At 33.6% G+C, this 21,225-nt stretch overlaps 2 protein-coding genes and 1 pseudogene across 2 annotated transcripts; 1 reads left to right on the top strand and 2 right to left on the bottom strand.

Moving 5' to 3' along the window:
• Window positions 1-1,542: 1,542 nt before the first annotated feature.
• On the top strand, window positions 1,543-5,556 carry LOC133690565 (uncharacterized methyltransferase At1g78140, chloroplastic). Its single transcript, XM_062110789.1, has 8 exons — window positions 1,543-1,809; window positions 2,135-2,238; window positions 2,341-2,481; window positions 3,187-3,268; window positions 3,375-3,568; window positions 3,849-3,960; window positions 4,565-4,672; window positions 5,183-5,556. Exons 1-8 carry the CDS (start codon window positions 1,642-1,644, stop codon window positions 5,321-5,323), a joined length of 1,050 nt encoding a protein of 349 aa, XP_061966773.1. The 5' UTR covers window positions 1,543-1,641; the 3' UTR covers window positions 5,324-5,556.
• A 542-nt stretch (window positions 5,557-6,098) lies between these two features.
• Window positions 6,099-9,239, bottom strand: LOC133690551 (uncharacterized; annotated as a pseudogene).
• Window positions 9,240-18,124: 8,885 nt separating this feature from the next.
• Window positions 18,125-20,232, bottom strand: LOC133691494 (uncharacterized). Its single transcript, XM_062112024.1, has one exon. The coding sequence runs from the start codon at window positions 19,726-19,728 to the stop codon at window positions 18,457-18,459; it is 1,272 nt and encodes a 423-aa protein (XP_061968008.1). The 5' UTR covers window positions 19,729-20,232; the 3' UTR covers window positions 18,125-18,456.
• Window positions 20,233-21,225: the final 993 nt, after the last annotated feature.

The raw sequence follows: 21,225 nt of genomic DNA, 5'->3' as shown, positions 1-21,225 counted from the left end.
TGAAAATATATAATTATTAATTATTTCTATAAAATGGGAACCACCAGAAATAAAAAGTAATACACGCACAGCACACTTGTATTGGACAAAGTACCTGCGCCGTGGATTGATTCCAAGTTTTGATGTAATTAGTTCTTTTGGCATTTTCTTTTATTTTATCATGAAAAATCCAGCCGTAGTTTTTTACACAAGATAAAAAGAACTAATATTGAAGAATGACAAAGCAACATCATAAAACGATTTTTTTATTTTTATTTTTAAAGGGAAACATTATTAAGCAGTTTTATTACATTGCCGTTTCTGATTTCACATAATATCTTAGCAACCGTAATGGGAAATATCAATTCAATCCTTAACCTATATACTTGTTCTTAAACAAGTTCTGGTTCTATACAACTTTTCAATTTGACCCAAACATTTGAAAACAATTCTTATTTTTTATTTTAATAATGTTCATTGATTTTGTTTGTTAATTTTCTTTTTCTAGATTGACGCTCGTTGTATACAAAACATAAATTAAACCAAAAATATCGATATTAATTATTATTTTTTATTGTTTTTAAATTAATGTTTTTTAACCTATAAAATATTCAAACACTATTGTAAAAGTCAGATTAGTCTGTGTTAAAAACACAAAATAAAAAAACAAAAAGTCCATGTGACCCAGTTAAAAAATTAGATTGACTTTGTGAAACTATATTAAAAACAGGTCCATCAATCAATTAACTTTATTGTTTTAGAAAATAAAATCATTTAACTTATTTGTTTTTTTTTTAAATTGAGAGTAGTCCCGGTTGATCTTTCTAATCCATAACCCGAGCCTTAAATTTGATTTAAATTTATGTATTGTTCCTAATATACAAAAACACTAATGATAGTATAGCCGTTAAATTTGATTTAAATTATAATTCACAAAAGTATCTGGTTATTTGATCATTAAGTTCATTCATATTAATTTTTTTTAAAGACATTTTAGTTTTATTTTTTAAAAAATTTCAATTAAAAGTCAGCATATTGCATTAGCTAATTTCAATTTTTTATATCATTCCAGCGAGACAAATAATAAATAACTCAGGACACCTAGTTGCATAGTTTTCAGACCCGGCCTGGCCAAGGTCCGGGTTTCAGGTTTTGACCGGATCATTGGGTCATCTGAGTCAATTTTTTTAAAAATTAAACAATATTATTTTAATAAAAAAACAAAAATTAATAAATTATAATCCAGTTTTTAACAGGATTATACTATATTTTTCTTTCCTCTATTTTTTTTTTATAACTTAGACCCAATTTCAGCTCTGAAATAACAGATTCTAAATCAATTTGTCGGGCCGGACTGGAATTATGCCTGCTTGCATTAGCTAACATCCAAAAACAGTCATTTTTCTTACCACCAGAAAGCACTCGTTCTTCTAGAAGCAGATATTTTAATAACATTTGCTTAGTAGTTAGTGTCGTATACGAGGGGGGCCAATGGTATCATGCTGCCGGCGTAGCAGCATAATTTAAGATAGTCATTCTCTGTTTTTTTTTTAAAAAAACTTGTGTGTCCCATATAATTATCCCCTCTTTTTTTTCCCGTCAATCTCATATAATTCATTGACTCCCAGTCTCTCTCCTCAGAGACAGACGCTGAAAGAAGCCATGGCCTCCTCAATCCTTAGCAACCTCTCGTCTGCGTTTCTCCCGAGCCAACTCAGCAAATCGAGCCGAGCTCTTTTCACACTGCACCGCACCCCTACCTTTAAACGCACTAGTTTCGCGGCAAAAATTCGTGCCTCTTCTACCGCCTTTGTTGAGACCAGGCCAACGGTCAGCTTTTCCTTCTTCTCTTTCAAATTTATCATTTTCTTTTTATCTCAAATCATTGAGTCCGGATTTTTATTCTTCCAGCGCATAATTGCGCTTTTAAGCCAGTTTTTATTGTGATTTCAAGTACCCCCTTGATTTCTTTGTTTGGTTGATGAGAGAAATCAGAGGGAATTGAAGTGAAAGCAAATGTTACAGGCCTCATACCTTTTTTGTGTGTTCATTGATGAATATTTGAGAATTGAGATTATAGGTTATTTATTAACCTTGAATGATTAGTCATTGATTGCTCTTAAATTGAAACATCTGTCTTTCTTATTGGATTTAGGATCCTGTGGTGGTTGAAAAGGATGTCAGTAGCAGCAAGAACATCCTAGCCTGTCCCGTGTGTTACGAGCCCGTAACTTTGATCGGTGCTAACGTCTTATCTGTGTAAGTTATTTTTAAAAATGTATGCGGAAATTGTTATTACCTTTGGCATGGAATCAGTGAGGCTCTTTAGATTTATGTTTGTAATGGTTGGACATGGCACAGAGATTCTGCACGCGGATCTAGTTTGCAGTGCAGCACCTGTAAGAAGACTTACTCAGGCAAGGAAACACATCTTGAATTGACGGTAGCAAGTGGGTCTAAGGCATATGATGATGCTATGCCTATGGCCACAGAATTTTTCAGGTGACGATGAAATAGTTATTGCAATCTTTATGACTAAGATAGAGTTTGTGGACATGGTGCTTATAGTAAATTTGGGACATGGATAATGTTTATACATGTTCACAATAGGACTTTTGCAAAGTACATGTAAGAAGATTTGTCCATCTTGGAGCAATGGTCGATTATCAACTACAGTGACTAATTTATTTTGGATTAATTCCGACCCATCATGCTTCACTAATGATGGCTATCTAGTCTTTTTAAACCATCTATCCTGTCAAGCAGAAGAAAGGGTCAAGTTACTTTTAACTAAACTTTGAGCCTTTTACGCTGGACTCTATTGCATTCTCGAGATGCGGGGCTGCAATTCAGTGATTGTAAATTTCATTTTGAAGGGATTGGCGTTTGTTGAGTACCACAACCAGTCTGAACTTGGTAATCTTGGCTAGATAAGCGATTATGTTGATTGCATTTGCAGATCCAGACAACCTATGCTGGAACTTCTTCTTTGGGAAAAATTAGTTCTTTTGGCATCTTTTGCCCAGATACAGCATCAAATTTTGTATAACATTGTGGTTTATTTTGACTTCAATGGTATTGTATGGATAAAAATTACAGTAGGAATAAATAGTCATCACACTGATGCATTTCATGCTACCACGAGCAATGAGTATGAGTGCCAAACATTAAAATTTTGGTTGTCCTTTTATTGTTTTTCTGAATCAGAACACCATTCATATCATTCCTTTACGAGAGAGGTTGGCGTCAAAACTTTGTATGGGGTGGTTTTCCAGGCCCGGAGAAGGAGGTAACAAGACATCTCTTTCTGAAAGCTTTCCCAGGAAATTTGTTTATTGAGTTGGAGATCTTATTTGTGAGGCAGCCCTGTAAACTCACAGTGATCTGGACTGCAGTTTGAAATGATGAAGGATTACCTCAAGCCAGTTTTAGGTGGCAATATTCTAGATGCTAGTTGCGGTAGTGGCTTATTTTCAAGATTGTTTGCCAAGAGTGGGTTGTTTTCTCTTGTTACGGCTCTGGACTACTCAGAAAACATGCTGAAACAGTGCTTTGAATTCATCAAGCAGGAGGAAAACTTTCCAAAAGAGTATGAGCCAAAACTTTCTACTAATTTTGTTTATCATTTTGTTGGATGATCTGAAGTCATCTCAACAGATCAGTGAAATTGATAATTGATATATCAGCTGCAATTTCTGATGGAATATATTTGGAGTTTCTGTTGATAAAACAATTTTAGACTTCCTCCGCTCAACTAGTTTTGGCTTAAAGCTTGCTTGAGTTGAGACTCTATTTCTAATTGGTTTGATTTATTTTTGAAACCAATATTGATCATGGACGATGATTGTTTTTTTTTTTTATCTCTATAGGAACTTAATATTGGTTAGAGCTGATATAGCTAGACTTCCTTTCGTTTCTGGTTCCCTGGACGCTGTCCATGCTGGTGCTGCTATACACTGTTGGCCTTCACCATCAGCGGCTGTAAGTTCTTCCTCACTTGTATTATTTTAAACTTATTTGTCTTTAGACGTTATATTATCATATTACTGTATATTGGAGATCAGTAACCACGGTTTTGACTGGCATGTAAAGACGAGACTGGAGGGGAAAGACACGAGTCTTACTGCTCAAAGGAATCAGGCAGTTGTGAAGCTGAAGCTTCCACGCTTTGATGCCTGCATAACAGTTCTTTTGCTCTCTCTTTGTCAAAACTTTGGCTACCTATTGCACAATTTGTCAAATACTGGCTTATTGGTGACAAGTTACTGTACCACGTCTTGCCCCTGTGACAAGCCTTGATGGACATTCTCTTCGGCAAAAATCCTATCTCGTTTTCATTTTTGGCCACTCTTGTTTTTTCTCATGGTTTTATGGTGATAATAAACACACTGAAGGGCTTGAGACAATGAATGTTGGCTATATATTTAGCATGTAGCCAGATATCATATGTTTTCACTTTCCATCGCTTTCCATCACTTACCTTTGCTACTTGCTTCTGTTACAAGTGTGCTTATAAATGATCCCACATTGCTCAAGTTTACCAGCTTACGATTCCATGATGAGGTAGCTATTCTTTAATTTGCAGGTAGCAGAAGTAAGTCGAGTTTTGAGGCCCGGAGGAGTGTTTGTCGCTACTACCTACATACTTGATGGGCCTTTCAGTTTCATCCCATTTTTGAAGCCTATAAGCCAGGTATGTGGTTCACTTCGAACTTGAACTGCTATACTTGAGGACTTTAGACAACATGCTCTTTTGGACATTTACGATAGAAAAAGTAGAGCTATTGTTAAGAGAATCAATATGAGTCGTCTCATTAATATTTTTGGATTTTTTTGTGTTGATATTAAAAATAAATTTTAAAAAATATTATTTTAATACATTTATGAGCGAAAAACACTTTAAAATATAACCTTTATCACACTCCTAAACAGACATTTAATAAAAAAAATAAAATAAAGCACAGAATTTTTTTTAATAATAAGTGAAGCAAGAAAAATAAAAAGTAACCGCTGGGAACTTGACTGGCAATGCTCAAGGACTTTGTTTCAGCATGCTCAGTTAGTTTAATGGCATCTTCTGATAGATCATACAAGTTTATCCAACAAGCTTTGCTTGAAGGGCGCTATATCAAGCATCATATTTATGTCTTATTTAACCCTTATATGGCTGGTGGATAATTTATGAATTTATCTTCCATTATAGAGATTCACACAAGCATCAGGCAGCAACTTCTTCCTATCTGAACGTGAACTAGAAGCCATCTGTAGAGCCTGTGGACTAGTTAATTTTACATGTACAAGAAATAGGCAATTTGTAATGTTTTCTGCAACAAAACCCAGCTAAGCTTTCCGGGCTATTCTCATGTGTTCCTCTCACAGTATTTTATTTAAAGAGCAGCGTTTTACTTCAATACTTGTTTGATCAGTTTATTTCTATTGTAATTCCAATGTATACCAATCTGACATTGTTTTACCTTGAGAAAGTGTATGAAGATATGTATTATAAATAATTTTAGTATGCTGTTATCCCATAAGAAAGAAGGAAATAGAAAGGGTTACTGAATTGTTTGATAGATATTTTATGATTGTTTTACCTACTTGTTATGGTTTTGATACTTTTAATGATTGTATCTTATTGGTTAGAAGGTTTTAATATAATAAGATGATTGTTGTCAATTTTCCATCAGCAAGATCTGATGATGTAGCTAATTCTCTTATTGATGCATGATGAGTTTTTCATTTATGAACACGCAGGTTTGTTTACGTGGTGCACCTGTGTATTTTTGAAAAACAAAATTAATTAATTATTATTTTTTATTTTGCATCGTTTTGATGTATTTATTTTAATATGTTGATATAAAAATAAATTTTAAAAAATAAAAAAAATATTTTTTTAATTTTCAAATAAAAAATACTATCGTAACGTGCTAAGTTTTTGGAAAAGCTGGAATTTTGAAAAGTTTAGTTTGTCATTTAAATTCGTTATGTTAAATGTTGCGTCATTTAACGCTACTGGGCCTTTACTTGGGCCTTTCATTAGGACACACTACAATAAACTTTCCACTCTATTAAGGTTGAAGAGCGTTAGTTAGATTAAAGAGCACTGCTTATAACGAATACCAGCTATTCGACTCTTCGGGTTGTCTATATATATATATATATATAAAAATGTTAACAATAATTAAAAAAAATAAAAATTAAGAAATATAAGTAAATCAAAATATTGGATACCATAGTGTTTTTAGATTAACGTACATTAAAATTTAACATATTTATTGCTGCTGATGGAAATAAGAAAAAGGGAGCAAAAAAGAAAATAAGAGGAGTTTGGGAGAGCTTACCTGTTTGCAGCTGGAGCATTCCAGGATATACACAATCCCATAGTGACCAAGACAATCCCGTTACTGTTGATGGTTCATCAGGTAAAACCAGAAGAAGAGTGCTGCCAGAATGATGGCTGGTGCAGAGGTCATTTGTGCTTGAACTATCCTCCCAGGATTTGGGTCACGTGCAGAAAGGAAACCCCCCATTTTTCTTCCAACCAAGCTCCCAAAGAAACCAGCAATGACAAGCAAGGCTATGAGGAAAGAGTTTTCTCATGAGAGAAACCAGTAAGCTCTAACAACACAGGTGTGGATGCCAAAGCTGAGCAAGGGAATAAATCGGTGACACCCTGAGACACATAATCTGGAAAGATGGGAGTCTTAATAACTCACTCGGCTTCATGGAACAGGTCCTGCACCTCTGACCATTAGGATTTACTTGAATCTTGAATGCTAGCTCTCCTATCAGCATCTGAAAAGTGTTGATCATTGGCAAAAAAGTAAACGAGCACACCCACTACAAACACTAATTATGCCGGCAATATAGAATGCAACCCTCCTCCCGGGGATTCCCATGAATGTTGCTGGAGCTATCAACACTGAACAGAATCCACCAATAATGGAACCGAAGTTGGATGTTAGTCGTAGCAATCCAAAGGCCGTACCACGATTGCTACCATCAGTTGAATCAGCAACGAGGGACTGGATTGCAGGTGCAACAATATCGAGGCCAAAGCCATTCAAAGCTCTAGATACGGCCACATGTTTGAGAAAAGCTGAATGACTTGAAAAGGCACAGAGTCAGCTGGTGTGCTAAGGACTACTGTACTTTTCTTGATAATTACCTAACAAGAATTATTTAAGAACTCTCAAACACATGAACCGGAAGTATTTTAAATATTTTCCGATTATTTTGGATTTGGGCTCTTCAAGCTTCATGCGCAAAGATTTTCTTTCTGTGATTACACATATTTCACCGTACTGCCATCTTAACAGCCTACTGTGAGTTCCATTTATAAAAAAAAATTCAGGTGACAGGCAACCTTCTTATTGCTTGAAGAGTTACAAATTCAGCACTTCAGCTGACTTAAGGTGTCCAGGGCATGCTCCTTATACCGGTTAAAATCTGGTCACTTCTTAGGTTTGTAATCTTCTTCTCATTTCCATAGAATAAATAAAAAGCAAAATGCCTAATTAATCAGACAGAGCAAGGCATTAGGCTTGACAAAAGAATCTAAAAAAATCCAGTGCTTCATCCATTATCAGTGGTGCCGAATAGAACCTCTTCAAATTTTCAAATTTCATTGGAAGAATTTTCATTAACTGCCTGTAATGTCATGTTTTTGTCACGTTGGTCTCGACCACTAGCATAGAATACATCAGGACCTGCTAAGATTATTCTTATATTCTTGCATTGTAATAAGCCCAGTTTGACAAAAAGATAAAATAAAATAAATAGTAACATCATTTTTTCCAGACTTCTTTTAACTAGCAGAGCATATCCAACAAGTATGCTGCAAGACAGTCAAATAACTACCAACTGTACTAAAAAAGGGTCAATTAATTCCAGCCTTAACAATCTAACCAGCAATCCACCATCATGAGCCATGGAACATGGAACACTCACAACTGAAGAAGCAACTTACAATTAAATCCCTATGATCATGAAATAAGCAAATGAAAAGGCTAAAGGGTATTAAATCCCTATGATCATGAAATAAGCAAATGAAAAGGCTAAAGGGTAAATGTTTTTTTTTTTTTTTTGGTTACCTTAAAGGAAGTGGGGAGAGAAGGCAACAAGAAAAGTAGCAGCAGCCCAAAGAAAAGCACCAGGAACTCTGACACGGGCACGGTTATGCCTGATAGCTGAATAAGCAGCTATAGGATAACAAGATGACTACGCTATAGACCTAAACAGAGTCAAGGACCCAAGTCCAGTCGGGTCCTTGCGCAAGGTAGAACCTACTTCTTTATAAACACCAGGCAGCAATGATTCATCTGCTCTCTCCATGATCCCTGCTAAATTCAGCAGAACTTAAGTCACCGTCTCTTCATTTTTTTGGGATTTGTTATAGCAACTTGTTCATAAAGGGAAATGGATTTGGATTTTCAAGGGTGTCTGACAACCGTGACAAGTGTCCTTGTAGGGAGAGATGGGGTTTGAAAAAAGAGTTTTTTTTTTTAGCACTTAAAAAAAAAGAAATAACATATAATGAGCATAATTTAGAATCGCATATTATATACGCGACTCATGAGTTGTAAATGTCACATGTGATTTTTTTTAATTTTAAAAATAAATTAACATAATTTATAATAAAAAAAGAGGGGAGAAAAAAAACAAGAAAAGAAATATGGAAAAAGACCTTGAAGACTTATCAAAGCTCCAATGACGACACCACCAGTACCGTTAAAAAGTTATCGACAAGACAAATCTAACGACATCAAAAAAGGTCTTGACCAGTGATCAGAGTGAGCTACACAAGCTTTCGAATGACTCGTGTGGTACACTCCGGTCACCTTTGGTGACCTTCCTTGAAGTTGTTAGATTAATCTCTTCAAGATCTTTCTAACAGTACCGATGATGTCATATAGGAGCTTTGATGTGACTCAGAGATCTTTTTATTATTTTTTTTTCTTTTCTCTCTCTCATTTGTCTTTACAAATTACAAAAAGGGAAGAAGAGAGAAAAAACAAAGAATATAAGACTTTTGAGACACATCAAAACTCCGATAATGACATCACCAGTATCGTTAGAAAAATCTTGACAAGATGAATCCAACGACATCAAGGAAGATCACCAATGGTGACCGAAGTGTGCCATTTAAGCTGTCCGAAGGCAAATGAGCCTCGACATATTTGGACGACTTGTGAGGGTCCACTTTGGTCATCATTCGTGATCTTCCTAGGTAACACATCCGCTGCTAAAACAAACGACATGTCGCTTGTCTACCTAGAATCCAGCCACCATAGTGGTGGCTGGAAAATCAGGGAAGAAGTTGTTTTGCCCAAAAAATCTTTTTTTACAACATATTTTAACCAAGAAACACCTTATAAACACCCTCACAACATCTAGAAACCAATTTATCAATATAAGAAACTTAAAAAAGGCCTCAAAACATGAAATCAATTCCGGTTAGATTTTTCTTCCTCGACCTTGATCTACTTTTTTAGGAAATATCGAGGTTTGAAACAACCATCATTCAACTATTTTTATAAAATGAAACCCGTGAACACCAACATTAGGAAACAACCATCATTCAATTTGGTGGTTGAAATATGCGAAAACAACAACTTTTTCTTTCTATGCTAGAATTTGGCAAAAATTTATCTCCCCTTAAAAAACTAGGAACTTAAAAACATAAACGAAATTGTGTGTCAAAATTGAATTTAGAAAAACATAAGGGAACGAAATGTCTAATTTTTATAAATTAGAGGATTAAAGTGTATTTTTTACGTCATTTTAAACACACCATTCATTTTCAACGTCTTTTCTAAGATGGTCTCTTGTTTTTTTAATTTTATCCCTGCCAAAAAAAATTGATGCAATTGGGTTCTAATTTTGCAACTAAAAGACACAATTAAAAAGAAAGAAAAGAAAAGTTAAGGGATCAAAGTAAAAAAAGAAAAGAAAAAAGAGATGATGCTGGGCCTTTTTAGTATATTTAGTTATATGATTAATTCTTCGGAGATTTGTATAGTTTTTCTTTACTGGGTGATGCTGGGCCTTCTGAGCCTCTGACAATTCGATTGATAGTTAAGAGAAGATGAGGCTCTTAGGAAGAGAGTTTTGAGTTGATTCAGAGAGGCGAAATAGGGCGAAATAGGAAGATGAGGCTCTTATATATATATAAGCGTGTATTGATTACGGGAGAACATAATTGTATTCAGAAAAAGAAATGTATATATACACGTGTACTGAACATGCTCATATGAGTAGCCACGCACGTATTAAAAACTTAAGAATCTAAGATATAATGATAAATCGAGATAATTTTCCCGTAAATAAATAGGGAGCCTAAGGCTAAAGGAGGGGGGGGGGGGGGGGACCTACGCTTAATAGATGTCACGATCAAATCATATGATCTCCTTGGGGACTAGAGATGAAAAAAGAGAATATCATTTGCCTTCGTACAGCTTTTATGCAAACCACTTGGCCCGGTGGAGCCCGCATCACAATTAGCAGATCGAAATCAGATGGCCCACGGCGGATTCCTATCAAATCCTACACGTGTGTCGTTATCCTAGATTCTCGCCTCTTGCGGGTCTCGGGAGCCCGTGTGACGCGTCTCTCTTTGGTTCTTCGTAGGCATGAGCTGGCGCTGACGTTGTCTTTTGCGTCAGTTCACTGTCAGAAAATGTCCCGTCACTTTATCCTTCAAAAATCTAGATTGGTGATTTGCCGGAGTTTTTTTTTTTTTTTTTTTCCTGAAAATAGAACTGCACAGTTTTTCTTCTTTTTTTTTACGAACTAGCACGTCTAATACACGCACAAAGGTATATAAGTTGCGATGTTTTTTTTTAAAAATATATATAAGTTGTGCTATTAAAAACAGCACAACCATAAGGTTGTGTTGTTGAAAATATAAAAAGAAAACCATGGAGGTTGCATTATTGATTCATTTGTTCAAATGAATGTCCAAATCTTAACATTCATTTTGTCAAGGTTGTGTTATATTCAACAGGGCAATTTATATATATATAAAAGACAAAATTTAAAATAGACTTTGTGACCGAGGATTTGATTTAAACTGAATTTAAAATTAAATCAACTAAATAATTAATCAAATTATATAAATCTAATTTAACTTAATCTAAACTTGATTGTTCAATTATGAGATATATAAATAAATATATAAGATAAATCCAAACAATATTGATTTTTTTTTTTTAAAAAAAAAAGGAGTTTGCGTTGATGGGACGACGCAACCCTCATACGATGAGTGTCCAAGTTCTCCGCAATGCTATACCTTCATGTTTTTTAGCGTTCAGGAACAATATATGCAGTCTCAAAATCACGTAGGCTGCGCTGTTCCAATAACACAGCTTGTAATTTTTTTTTAGGGTACAGAATCTTGAAAAGGTGGTATGCACTATTGAAAACTGCTCAATTTATCATGTTGTGTATATCTTGTACTGTATTATTTTTTAAATATTTTTTTAATCTTGTTAATTTATCAAAACCTTTTTTTTTTTATAAAGTGCCGTTTAAAAAAATCGATATATTTATATGGTTTCTCTAAAACTTTTTAAAAAACTAAAGAAGCACGAGTCCTCCTCTGCTTTCGAGTGCAGAAGAATGGGCGCCATTTAAATTTCTCTTTTCACAACAAGCACAATAATTATAAATGATATGATTATTGGTAAAAGCAATTTGCAGGGATATAAAACTGCTTGAGTAGTTGACTGATTGCACAATTAGAACTTTAGATGTTTTACTTTTTTAAATATCTCTTCTTTATTAAAAAAAGTCGATTTCTAACAAAAAAAAAACACAACTACTTTCACATGTATAAGGGCGATATGGTTCAAGATATATTTTTACACTGCAATAAATAACAAATACCTGCAGTAAAACATATAAAAAGTAGATGAATTGTGTACGATACCATTAATGATTAATTCTTTTAAAAAATAATGTTGAATTATTGTGATACGGATAAGAATAATATTGAAACGAATTTCACCTTTGGCAGAATCAATAAAATAATTGTGTCCCCTGGTTATTTTTTTTTTTTTTAACGTGGGTTTGGATCAGTTTACGCGTACCTTAATTATACCTCAACTAATCTCACGGGTCCTGAAGTTAACGACTATGTAAGCCTCCAGTGACTCTGAAGTTTGTGAAATTCGAACTGGTGACCTCTAGTGAGCAAATTCAAGATCTAACAAATTAAGTTATACCCCTTAAGGTTGTCTTCTGGTTAAGTTGTGTTCATGAACATGTGGAATGAATGTTGTCCATTCATTAAATATGTAAAGCTAAATGATGTTGTGTTTTTACTCTACATGAATTTTCTGTTCATCCTTTCATATTTTATTGTGAATTATAATAGTATAATTTTTAAAAAAATTTAATTTGATCATCAAATTTTTTTTGCACGATTTAGTCATTTTGAGTCCAAATTAGAGCCCAATTGTATTTTTTTTAAGGATTGGATTAAAAGACAAAGGACTAAAGTGCAAAACATAGGTAACATGGGTGACGCGTGCAAATTTATTTGTGAAGTATATTTTCATCCTCAATAGTTTTTTACCATAAGGTAACCGGTCATTGAAGTTTGAAAAAATTCATTTTGGCACTAAACTTTATTTTCATAAGCTTTCAGTCATCAATGGGTGCGAGAAAATTGTTGAAATCCAGCTTAAAAAGAGAAAGATGTCATTTCAATGATTTCGACCACCAAAACATTAAATATTTGTTCCAAATGATTCTATATGATGAGGAAGAGTTTGACTTGAGTGTTTTTTTCTCCTTGAAAGTGCCTAAAAATTCAGATTTGAGATCGGGAAGAAATTGGTTTCTAAGTTGATTCAGGTTAATCCAATATGTTGTTATCTTAATATTAAAAAAAATATCATTTTGAAAACAATCTTGAATCAAGTTACATTTCTATAGGTTGTTCAGGTTATTTTTGGACCTACAAAGTCAATAGGATCACATCTAGTCAACCCGTATATGATTTAATTTTGTTTTAAAAAAATATTAACAATGTCTAAATATTTTTTTATATTAAAAAAAAACCTGACCCACGTGGATAGCGTGTTCACAAGTCAATAATCTACTTTATAACTTCTTGATGAATAATAATTAAATTGTTGTTTTTAAAGTGTTTTTTTTTTATTTTAAAATATATCAAAATAATAATTTTTTATTTTTATTATTTTTAATATTAAAATGTCAAAACACAACAAAAAGTTTTTTTAAAAAAAATCTAAAAAGCGCGTTTGTATCTAAAATCAAACACAACCACAAGTCCAAGAGAAAGAGAGAAAAGAATGTAGTGTGGGACATGTGGGGTTGATGAAAATCACATAAGACCTGCCTAGGCAGACAATACAATGTCTCCATGTCTGCACTAACCACATGAATTTCTGTGCAATCTTAAGCACAGGGAGGGAGAGAGAGAGGGAGACCAAAATCATCCTGGAAAAAATAGGAAAAGAAGCACAACTGCCAAAATCTCCATGAAACAATGTACCGAGCGGGAAAACCCTTTAGATATTTGTATTTCTAATATATATACATATTTATACTACCAATATATGAAAAAACGTAAAATATAAAAATATATTAAACCACTGCATTATATACAAGGTACAGGACAATTAATTACATATTACATCACAAAACTTACCATAATAATAAATGATTTATTTAGAGTTAACGTCAAACAATCTACATAGTTACCACTGCCTTATTATTTTTTCTTATTTTTTTCACCTGTACAAGAAATTATGTCATATATTAAACGTTTAGATAATATTGGAGCAATCTATAGTAGCCAAAGTTTTTTTTTTATTACTTTCATCTCCAAACAATTGTTTTTTGCCATTGGAGCTTTCTATACCTAAATTAATAACTAATTTATTAAAATTTTTTAAGAAAAAAAAATCAACAACAAATGCAAAAATATAAAACAAAATTTTTTTTATGACCAATCTTAAATTTGCTAAAAAATATTTTGTTTAGTACACTTGTATTTTTTTCCTTACTCTGAATTAATGGGGCAACGGTCTGCTCGCGTTCTGGTTCCCATGTGTAGCAGACCGAGTCCAGTCTCCAAACAGAACAATTGTCAAAGGAGTCAGCAGCATTTATCATTAATTTTGAGGCCAAGGTCTAATATCGTAGCAGTAGAAGTCTGAGGCACGAGTCGGAGACTGATTATTTTTATATTTTAAAAGTAATTTTTTTAGAAAAATTAAAATATTTTTATTTTTTATTTAAATTAAAATATTTTTATATTTTTAGAATATTTTGATATGCTGATATTAAAAATAATTTTTTAAAAATAAAAAAATATTTTAATATATTTCCGTATAGAAAATACTTTGAAAAACAACCATAATTACATTTCCAAACAGGAAGGTTTGAACCAACTGTTCTTCAAAGCTAGAAGATGATATTTTAATTTTATTTATTATTTTTATCTTATTTTTTTATAAATTTTATTTAATTTTAGTTTTATACTTGAATTTTAATTTATCAAATATTATATTTTTTAATCTGATGTTTATTTTTTGAATTTGTAATTTTTTTGTCTTGGCTATTTTATAAAACTTTAATTGTTTTTTTTTATCTCATTCTTCAATTCAAATTGATAGTATTATGTTTTTCAATTTGATTCTCATTGTTTTGATTTTTAATTTTTATATTGATCCTTTTATAAAAATTATTGTTCTTTTTAATTTTAACATTTAATTACAATATTATTTTAATTCTTATGTCAATTTTGAGCCTTATTATTTTTATTTTTTTTTGTCCTTTTACTAAATTAATTTTTTTTGAATTTCACCCTTCAATCAAATATAAAATTTATTTTGTATTTTAATTTTAATTCTCATTCTTTTAATTTTTACTTTTAAAAATTCTTTTGAATAAATAAATTTTTTTTTTCAATTGCATCCTTCAATATATGATTGATTGAGAATTGAATTTCATGATTTTTTTAAATTAGGTGTTTCGAATCTAATGACTTGGATCATGAATTTAAAAAATTAACATGAGTTTTTTTATATAATTCTTTTTATTTTTTTCATCAAATTATTTTAGTCATATAACATGAACCACATGTTTGACAAGATATTTCAAGTTGAACCAGTCCTAATTAAAGTGATTATAAATTTATTATAAGGTTTTTTTTCCACCTCATTTTAAATTTGAATATAATTTTTTACATTTAACAAATAGCCTTGCCTCGCTAAGTAGCGCCCACACCTGAGGCCTTCGATCAAGTGATGAAGATGCCAATAATACCACGACCTGAAAAGGGATAATTAATTAAGAAACTGCTTATATTTGATCATGTTGTCTTGATTCGCGAGGGTAATTAACTAGGCAGTATCATGTGATATTAAATGTATAATGAATATATTTATGTGATAGATAAATAAGATGAAAGTCTAAAAATAAAATTTAGATATATCAAATAAATTCTTTTAATACAAACTAGCATAATTTTTTATTCAATTATTCATCACCTATAATTTAATACAATTTAAGTCTTATTCTTTAAAAGTTATAAGAATATCCGGATAAAAAAAACATATTTAATATATCTTATTTTATAATAAGTTAGTTTATTTTAATTTGCTTAGGTGAGGAGTATATTCATTCTACCTGATATGCTTTTTTTTTTAATAATTATTTTTCTAGTTATTTTAGTATTTTTTTACTTCAATCCGGTTTGGTTTAACTTCTATTCAAACAATTTTTTGAGCCAGTTTATTTTTGAATTTTAAAAGGTTTTAAAAAAATAAAATTTCCAAACAAAAAACTAATAAATATGCTCCACTTTATTTATTTCAAAACATGTTTCATATTATTCGAAATTTACAAAACAGATATTTTCTCTGAGAAGTTAAGACGGAGAAACCAGCATTACACAAAATGACAAATCTCTCTTTCTCATTAGTACTACGCTTGCTTTTAACATTAATTTGGATTATTATATTGGACACAAGTTCCTAATTTAGTACGTTTTAATATCAAGGCTTGGCACGAGGTGAGATTTAATACACCACCAATTAATACATGCACACATAACATTCATGATCTATCGCAGATGCTCCATGAATGCATGCTCTCTCGCGGGGATGATAGAGATCAGAAAGAAAGGTTTCAAATTTCTGGGGATGGCCCGAAATCGAGAGAGTGAGAGAGCCTGCACTTGCACTAATTAACCTTTTCAGTTCAAAACGTAGAGATCAGTCTCTTTCACATGACCCTGAGGGAGACTGGGAGCTGAGGGAGGAGTGAGAGAGGTAGACGGATTAGAGAGAAACAATCATCATTGCTAAAAACCATATTATTCTCTGGCCTGGGCCACCATGATTCCGAAAGAGAAAATGTCACATGTCACCACTCCTCTCCAAAACATGTCCTCATCCTGCAAATTGCTTATTTATATCATAGCTAATCAAGTAACAGCTCTCTGCCAATTTGTTTCCCAAAAATTCTATCATAATTGTGTTTCTGCACTGGTTTGATAATTTTCCTAGCCTTTTGCTATTACTTTCCCTAATTCTTACGGTTAATCATCTCGTATGGCTATCAAAATGATTCACTATAGATTTTCTGTTCCTTCTTTCTTTCACCAAGATCTCTCTCTTCTCCCGCTTCTGTTTATGCCCATATAATTAATTGTATAATCATACATTTATTATTTCAGCTATAAACCCCCCCGTGGTCTCTTCCATGACGACCTACAACTGATCAAGAAAATCCAGGAGATGTACCGAGAAAAAAGAGAAGGAAATCTAGGACAATCAATCAACAAAAGCAAGGACTGGAATTATCATTAACTTTAATGGCAGGAACCTCATCTTATTATTAAGTCATCGATTATACCACAAACTGCATCTATTTAATTACCACAGACTGTCATCAATTATACCACAAACTGCTTGAATAAGTAGAACCAGTGGCCGCATAAAAGTCGTAGATGTAGAGTTATATGAGATTTATACTGGAGCATCATCTAATCCTCCACGCCCCCACATGGCAATTCATATTCTTATCGTTTTTTTTATTTATTTCAAAAATCAATATGGAATGTATGAATCACGAGCCCACCATATTTTAATAATGACTTCGCCATATAACGTGGGTGCTGTCTGCATTTCCTATATCGTCACAAAACTTATGGCAGCTACAGCTTACAAATGCTCATGCTTAAATCAGACTGATAATGAGATGGTCTCAAGCAGGGCGAGCAAGAAAAGCCTTGTGTGCGCATGTTTCAAGCGGGTTGTTCCCAGATTTTAAAATTCAAAAAAAAAAAAAAACCTAACTTTTAACAAGTCTTCAAATCCATTGAAGCTAGGTAAACTAGTTCGATCTCTTGGTTTCTTAATGGGCATCTATATCTATTAATAAGCACAAATGAATTAGAACTTTTTTTTTAAGAATATAAATGAATTAGAACTTAAGAATCATAATATCAAGGATAAGGATGTAATGGGGATGGATTTTTTAACTTCTAGTTTATGATTGCGGCAGGTAAGGATTCCCCTAATCTTTGCCACCAATCACTCTATGTTGTATTATATTATCCCCTATAGTACCATATCCGAGAGTAAAATGAACTATTATCCTAGACGAGACGTACATATATACCATGAATTATACGATGAACCATGTAAGAGATCATATCACAATATTAAATTGGAAAATCATACAAACACAAAGACAGTTAAAAAGGGCACTGCGTGTACAAAAATGGAGTTGTTGAAGAAGATAACAAGTAAAAAATGATAGGCTTGTTCGCATCCCATAATAGAAATTGTTGCTTTGTCCTGCACCTCAATGGTACTGGGACATCGCAGGATGTATGCTAACTAGTATTCAAGAAAAACAAGAATTGGACCACTCAATAGCAACAAATCTTTCTCAGCAGAGAAGATCTTCTTCATTAACGCGGCACCACCGACCTATATATTTTCTTCCGGTGGATAATGTACGAGGAAGACAATTTTGTGTACTGTGTTATGGGACTACATGATGGTATCCAGTAAAGTACCAGATGAAGATTGAAAGTGTAAAGCAATCAACTAGAACTGGAATACTTCGAACTAGCTAGCTCGAAGAAGAAAAATAACAGTTGGAAAACCGAATCATGCATAGTAATATATATAATGACAAATATAAAAAGGAACATATGAACATATCTACACATAATTTAAAGCGTAATATCTCGTAATTTGATACTCCTGAAATTATAATTATTTCTTGAAAAAAGGAGAGGAAAAAAAAAGATATGATGCTGCAATCTAGCCAAAGTGTCGGGAACCGAGGTCAATAACAGAATTATATCGTCACTACCAAAATCACAGTCAACAGTACCACCACCATCTACACATGACAATCAGCTGCCTGCAGCAAACCTTCTTCATAATCTACTTTGTACTCCCTTAATTATGGAGCGAATCTTGATTAATGATCTCCCACTCTGAACTCTGAAGGACAGATCCATGAATCAACTGTACCCTCTGTACCTCTTGAAGAAACATTCTCTAAACCCTTTTCATGGTGAAAATCTGATGAAGCTGACGAGTAATTCAACTTACAGCTATTAACACGTTGCATATTACCATAATTCCCATTCAATGACCTCAAGTTATGATGACTTCCATCATTCGATAATCTCATCTCTTCTGTTGTTACATGACTTGTTAGCCCACTAAGGTTTGCATTAACATATCCATGGCCCATACCCAATTCCTCAAGGGAAGGTAGAGGCAAACTTGCTCTAGAATTTGCACCCAAACCAGGCACATTAGGTAATTGTTGAGGAGGAGGAGGAGGAGGGGGGTGTAGAAGGGGGTGAATTGAAAGCATTTGATTTTGCATGTTTAGCAGATTTCGAGTTTGTTTGTGGAGGCCTATATCATCAGGCAGTTGGTAGTTTAGTGAACTGGGATTGAAAGTACTAGTTGCGGCTGTGGAAATAGTATTGTTATTGTTAGCGGTAGTACTAGTACTAGCAATATTAGTGGTATGAACAATATTATTGTTGAGAAGTGAAGGAAAAGAAGAAGATAAAAATGGGGTTTGCTGATGATGAACCTTTTGAGCTGTGGGACGTAGAGGGTAGAGTGGTTCCAGATGACCAGACCTCAAACCCGAGCCAGGGCCAAAAAGATCGAGCCTTCGAGTAAACGGTGAGCCTGAAAATGGTGGTGCTGGGATCCCTGTGAACTCTTGCACCATTTGTCTGAAATTGGACGTGTCTGTCGTGAGAACTGTAGTGGGTGCCCTTCTTGATGCCCTTGTTCTCTTCTTGGGGTTTCTTGCTATCCCATGTGTCTGGTCATGAGACGGTGAAGAAGAGCGTCCTCCATCGTCATGAATCGATCGCAATTGCTTAGAGGAAGGTAGAGCTTGATTTGATCCTTGAACACCCAAAACCGCTGATTGACTTGATGATAATGAGTCTGGTAAGTTGATACCAAGATCAGTGCAATTCGGGTCAGATCTCAGGTCTCGTGACTGAACCATAATTGGGTTTGGTTGAGATTGAGAGAAAGCGTGGAAAAGACTCGGTGTAGGATCAAACAAAGTGACCGGTTGTTGGTGAGAAAGCAGAGAAGGACCAAAGTTGTGGGTAGAAGGATTCAAGAAAGCTGGGAGTGACTCTGGCCTTGAGTCATACTCTTCATCACCACCACTAGACGATTGCATACTACCGCTATTACCAGAATCCATAACATACAAAAGTTGAAACAGCAGAAAGGAAAGAAGATAGTGATAGTTGCAAGGTAGCAGAGGAGAAAAGGTAATCTAAAAAAGAAGTTATGAGGATTCTGCAAAAGAACCCATCAGGTAAATGAATATATATAAAATTCAGCCTTTGAGAAAGTTTCCGTATCTTTTAAAGCCTGATCTGAAATGAAGGCAATCTCTTCCTTGTCTTGAGCTAACAGCGAAAGTTTCCGTGAAAAGAAGAGAAAAATGCACACAGATCTTCTTAAATATGATGGCTAGAGAGGAAAGGAACAGAAAAAGAAACAGGAACGAAAGGGTCATGAAGAGTAAAGGCTAAAAGGCGGGACACATAATTGCTTCTTCTACTTCAGGGTATGTGTCGGGATTAGGGTTTTTGGAGAAGGAAAGGAGAAATGAAAGAAAGAAGAGGGTTATTTAAACTTTTTTACTCAAAAAAAAAAAAAAAGACTTGCAAGACATTAATGTTTCCACTAAGAAGATCCTTTAGAGAGTGCAGGGTGGGGTCTCCATTGGAGTAGAGAAAGAGTTGCCGGTGGCTGGCGACGGGTCAAAATCAAAGTGAATGATAAAGAAAGAGGGAGGGACTAGGGAGGGTGGGTTAACAGGCAATGAATGTGAAAGCAAGAAAGTGATGGGAACACTGAATTAATAAAAGTCTGGAAATACAGTAGAAGATAAAAAGAAGAAAAGTAAGAGTATGAAAAGGGAACAAATACTTGGTTCTTTGCCTAGCTAAAATACATGAATAATTAAAGTGAGCAAAAATTCATTCCACCGCCCCGATTACTCACTATTTTGATGTTCACACTCTACATTAGCATATACTTGTGATTTGAATTTGTTCTTTCCTGTCCAATACGAATTAACAGCACTACTTTTATTATAAGAAAAAAGAGGACATATATATATATAAAGGGTTTTAATATATTTCTTTCAGGGAAGAGATTCCCCCCTCCTTATTGTTGCTCGACCTATCACTAGCTAACATCTTTGGTCAGTAGAGAAAACTTCAGTTCGGGAAATAACATTCAATTTCAACCTCTATAATTTGTGAAATTAATTCGTAAGCATGGTTTGATGATGATACACCAAGGACTTCAAACCAAATCTAGGTCAGCCTTTGACCAAGTCAGAGCTCAGGAACAAAATCCAAGTTATAATTGAGCAAGATCAGAGAATCTTTTGCCATCTTCGTCATCTGAAATTAGGATTCAAAGGATAATATTTTCCTTCACCTTGTAACTTTCAATTCTATTTTACTACTAATTTAAAACTTTTAAAAATAAAAACTTTGTTTCATGTAATATTCTTTCCCTTTCTTTAGTTGTGGAATTGTGAATGATTGCTGATAAATACAAGTCTCGTTGCAATCTTCACTTAATCTTTGATACCCTTGTACACTATTTTTTTTCGAGGGTTGATGCCTAGTTTTATTCTTTCGAGACTTAGAATAATAAAAAGAAAGAAAAAACTTTT

Source organism: Populus nigra, chromosome 4 (assembly GCF_951802175.1).
Source record: "Populus nigra chromosome 4, ddPopNigr1.1, whole genome shotgun sequence".
In the NCBI taxonomy this organism is placed as follows: Eukaryota; Viridiplantae; Streptophyta; class Magnoliopsida; order Malpighiales; family Salicaceae; genus Populus; species Populus nigra.
Note: the sequence above shows the minus strand (reverse complement) of the source record. Positions and strands in the feature narration are given on the sequence as shown.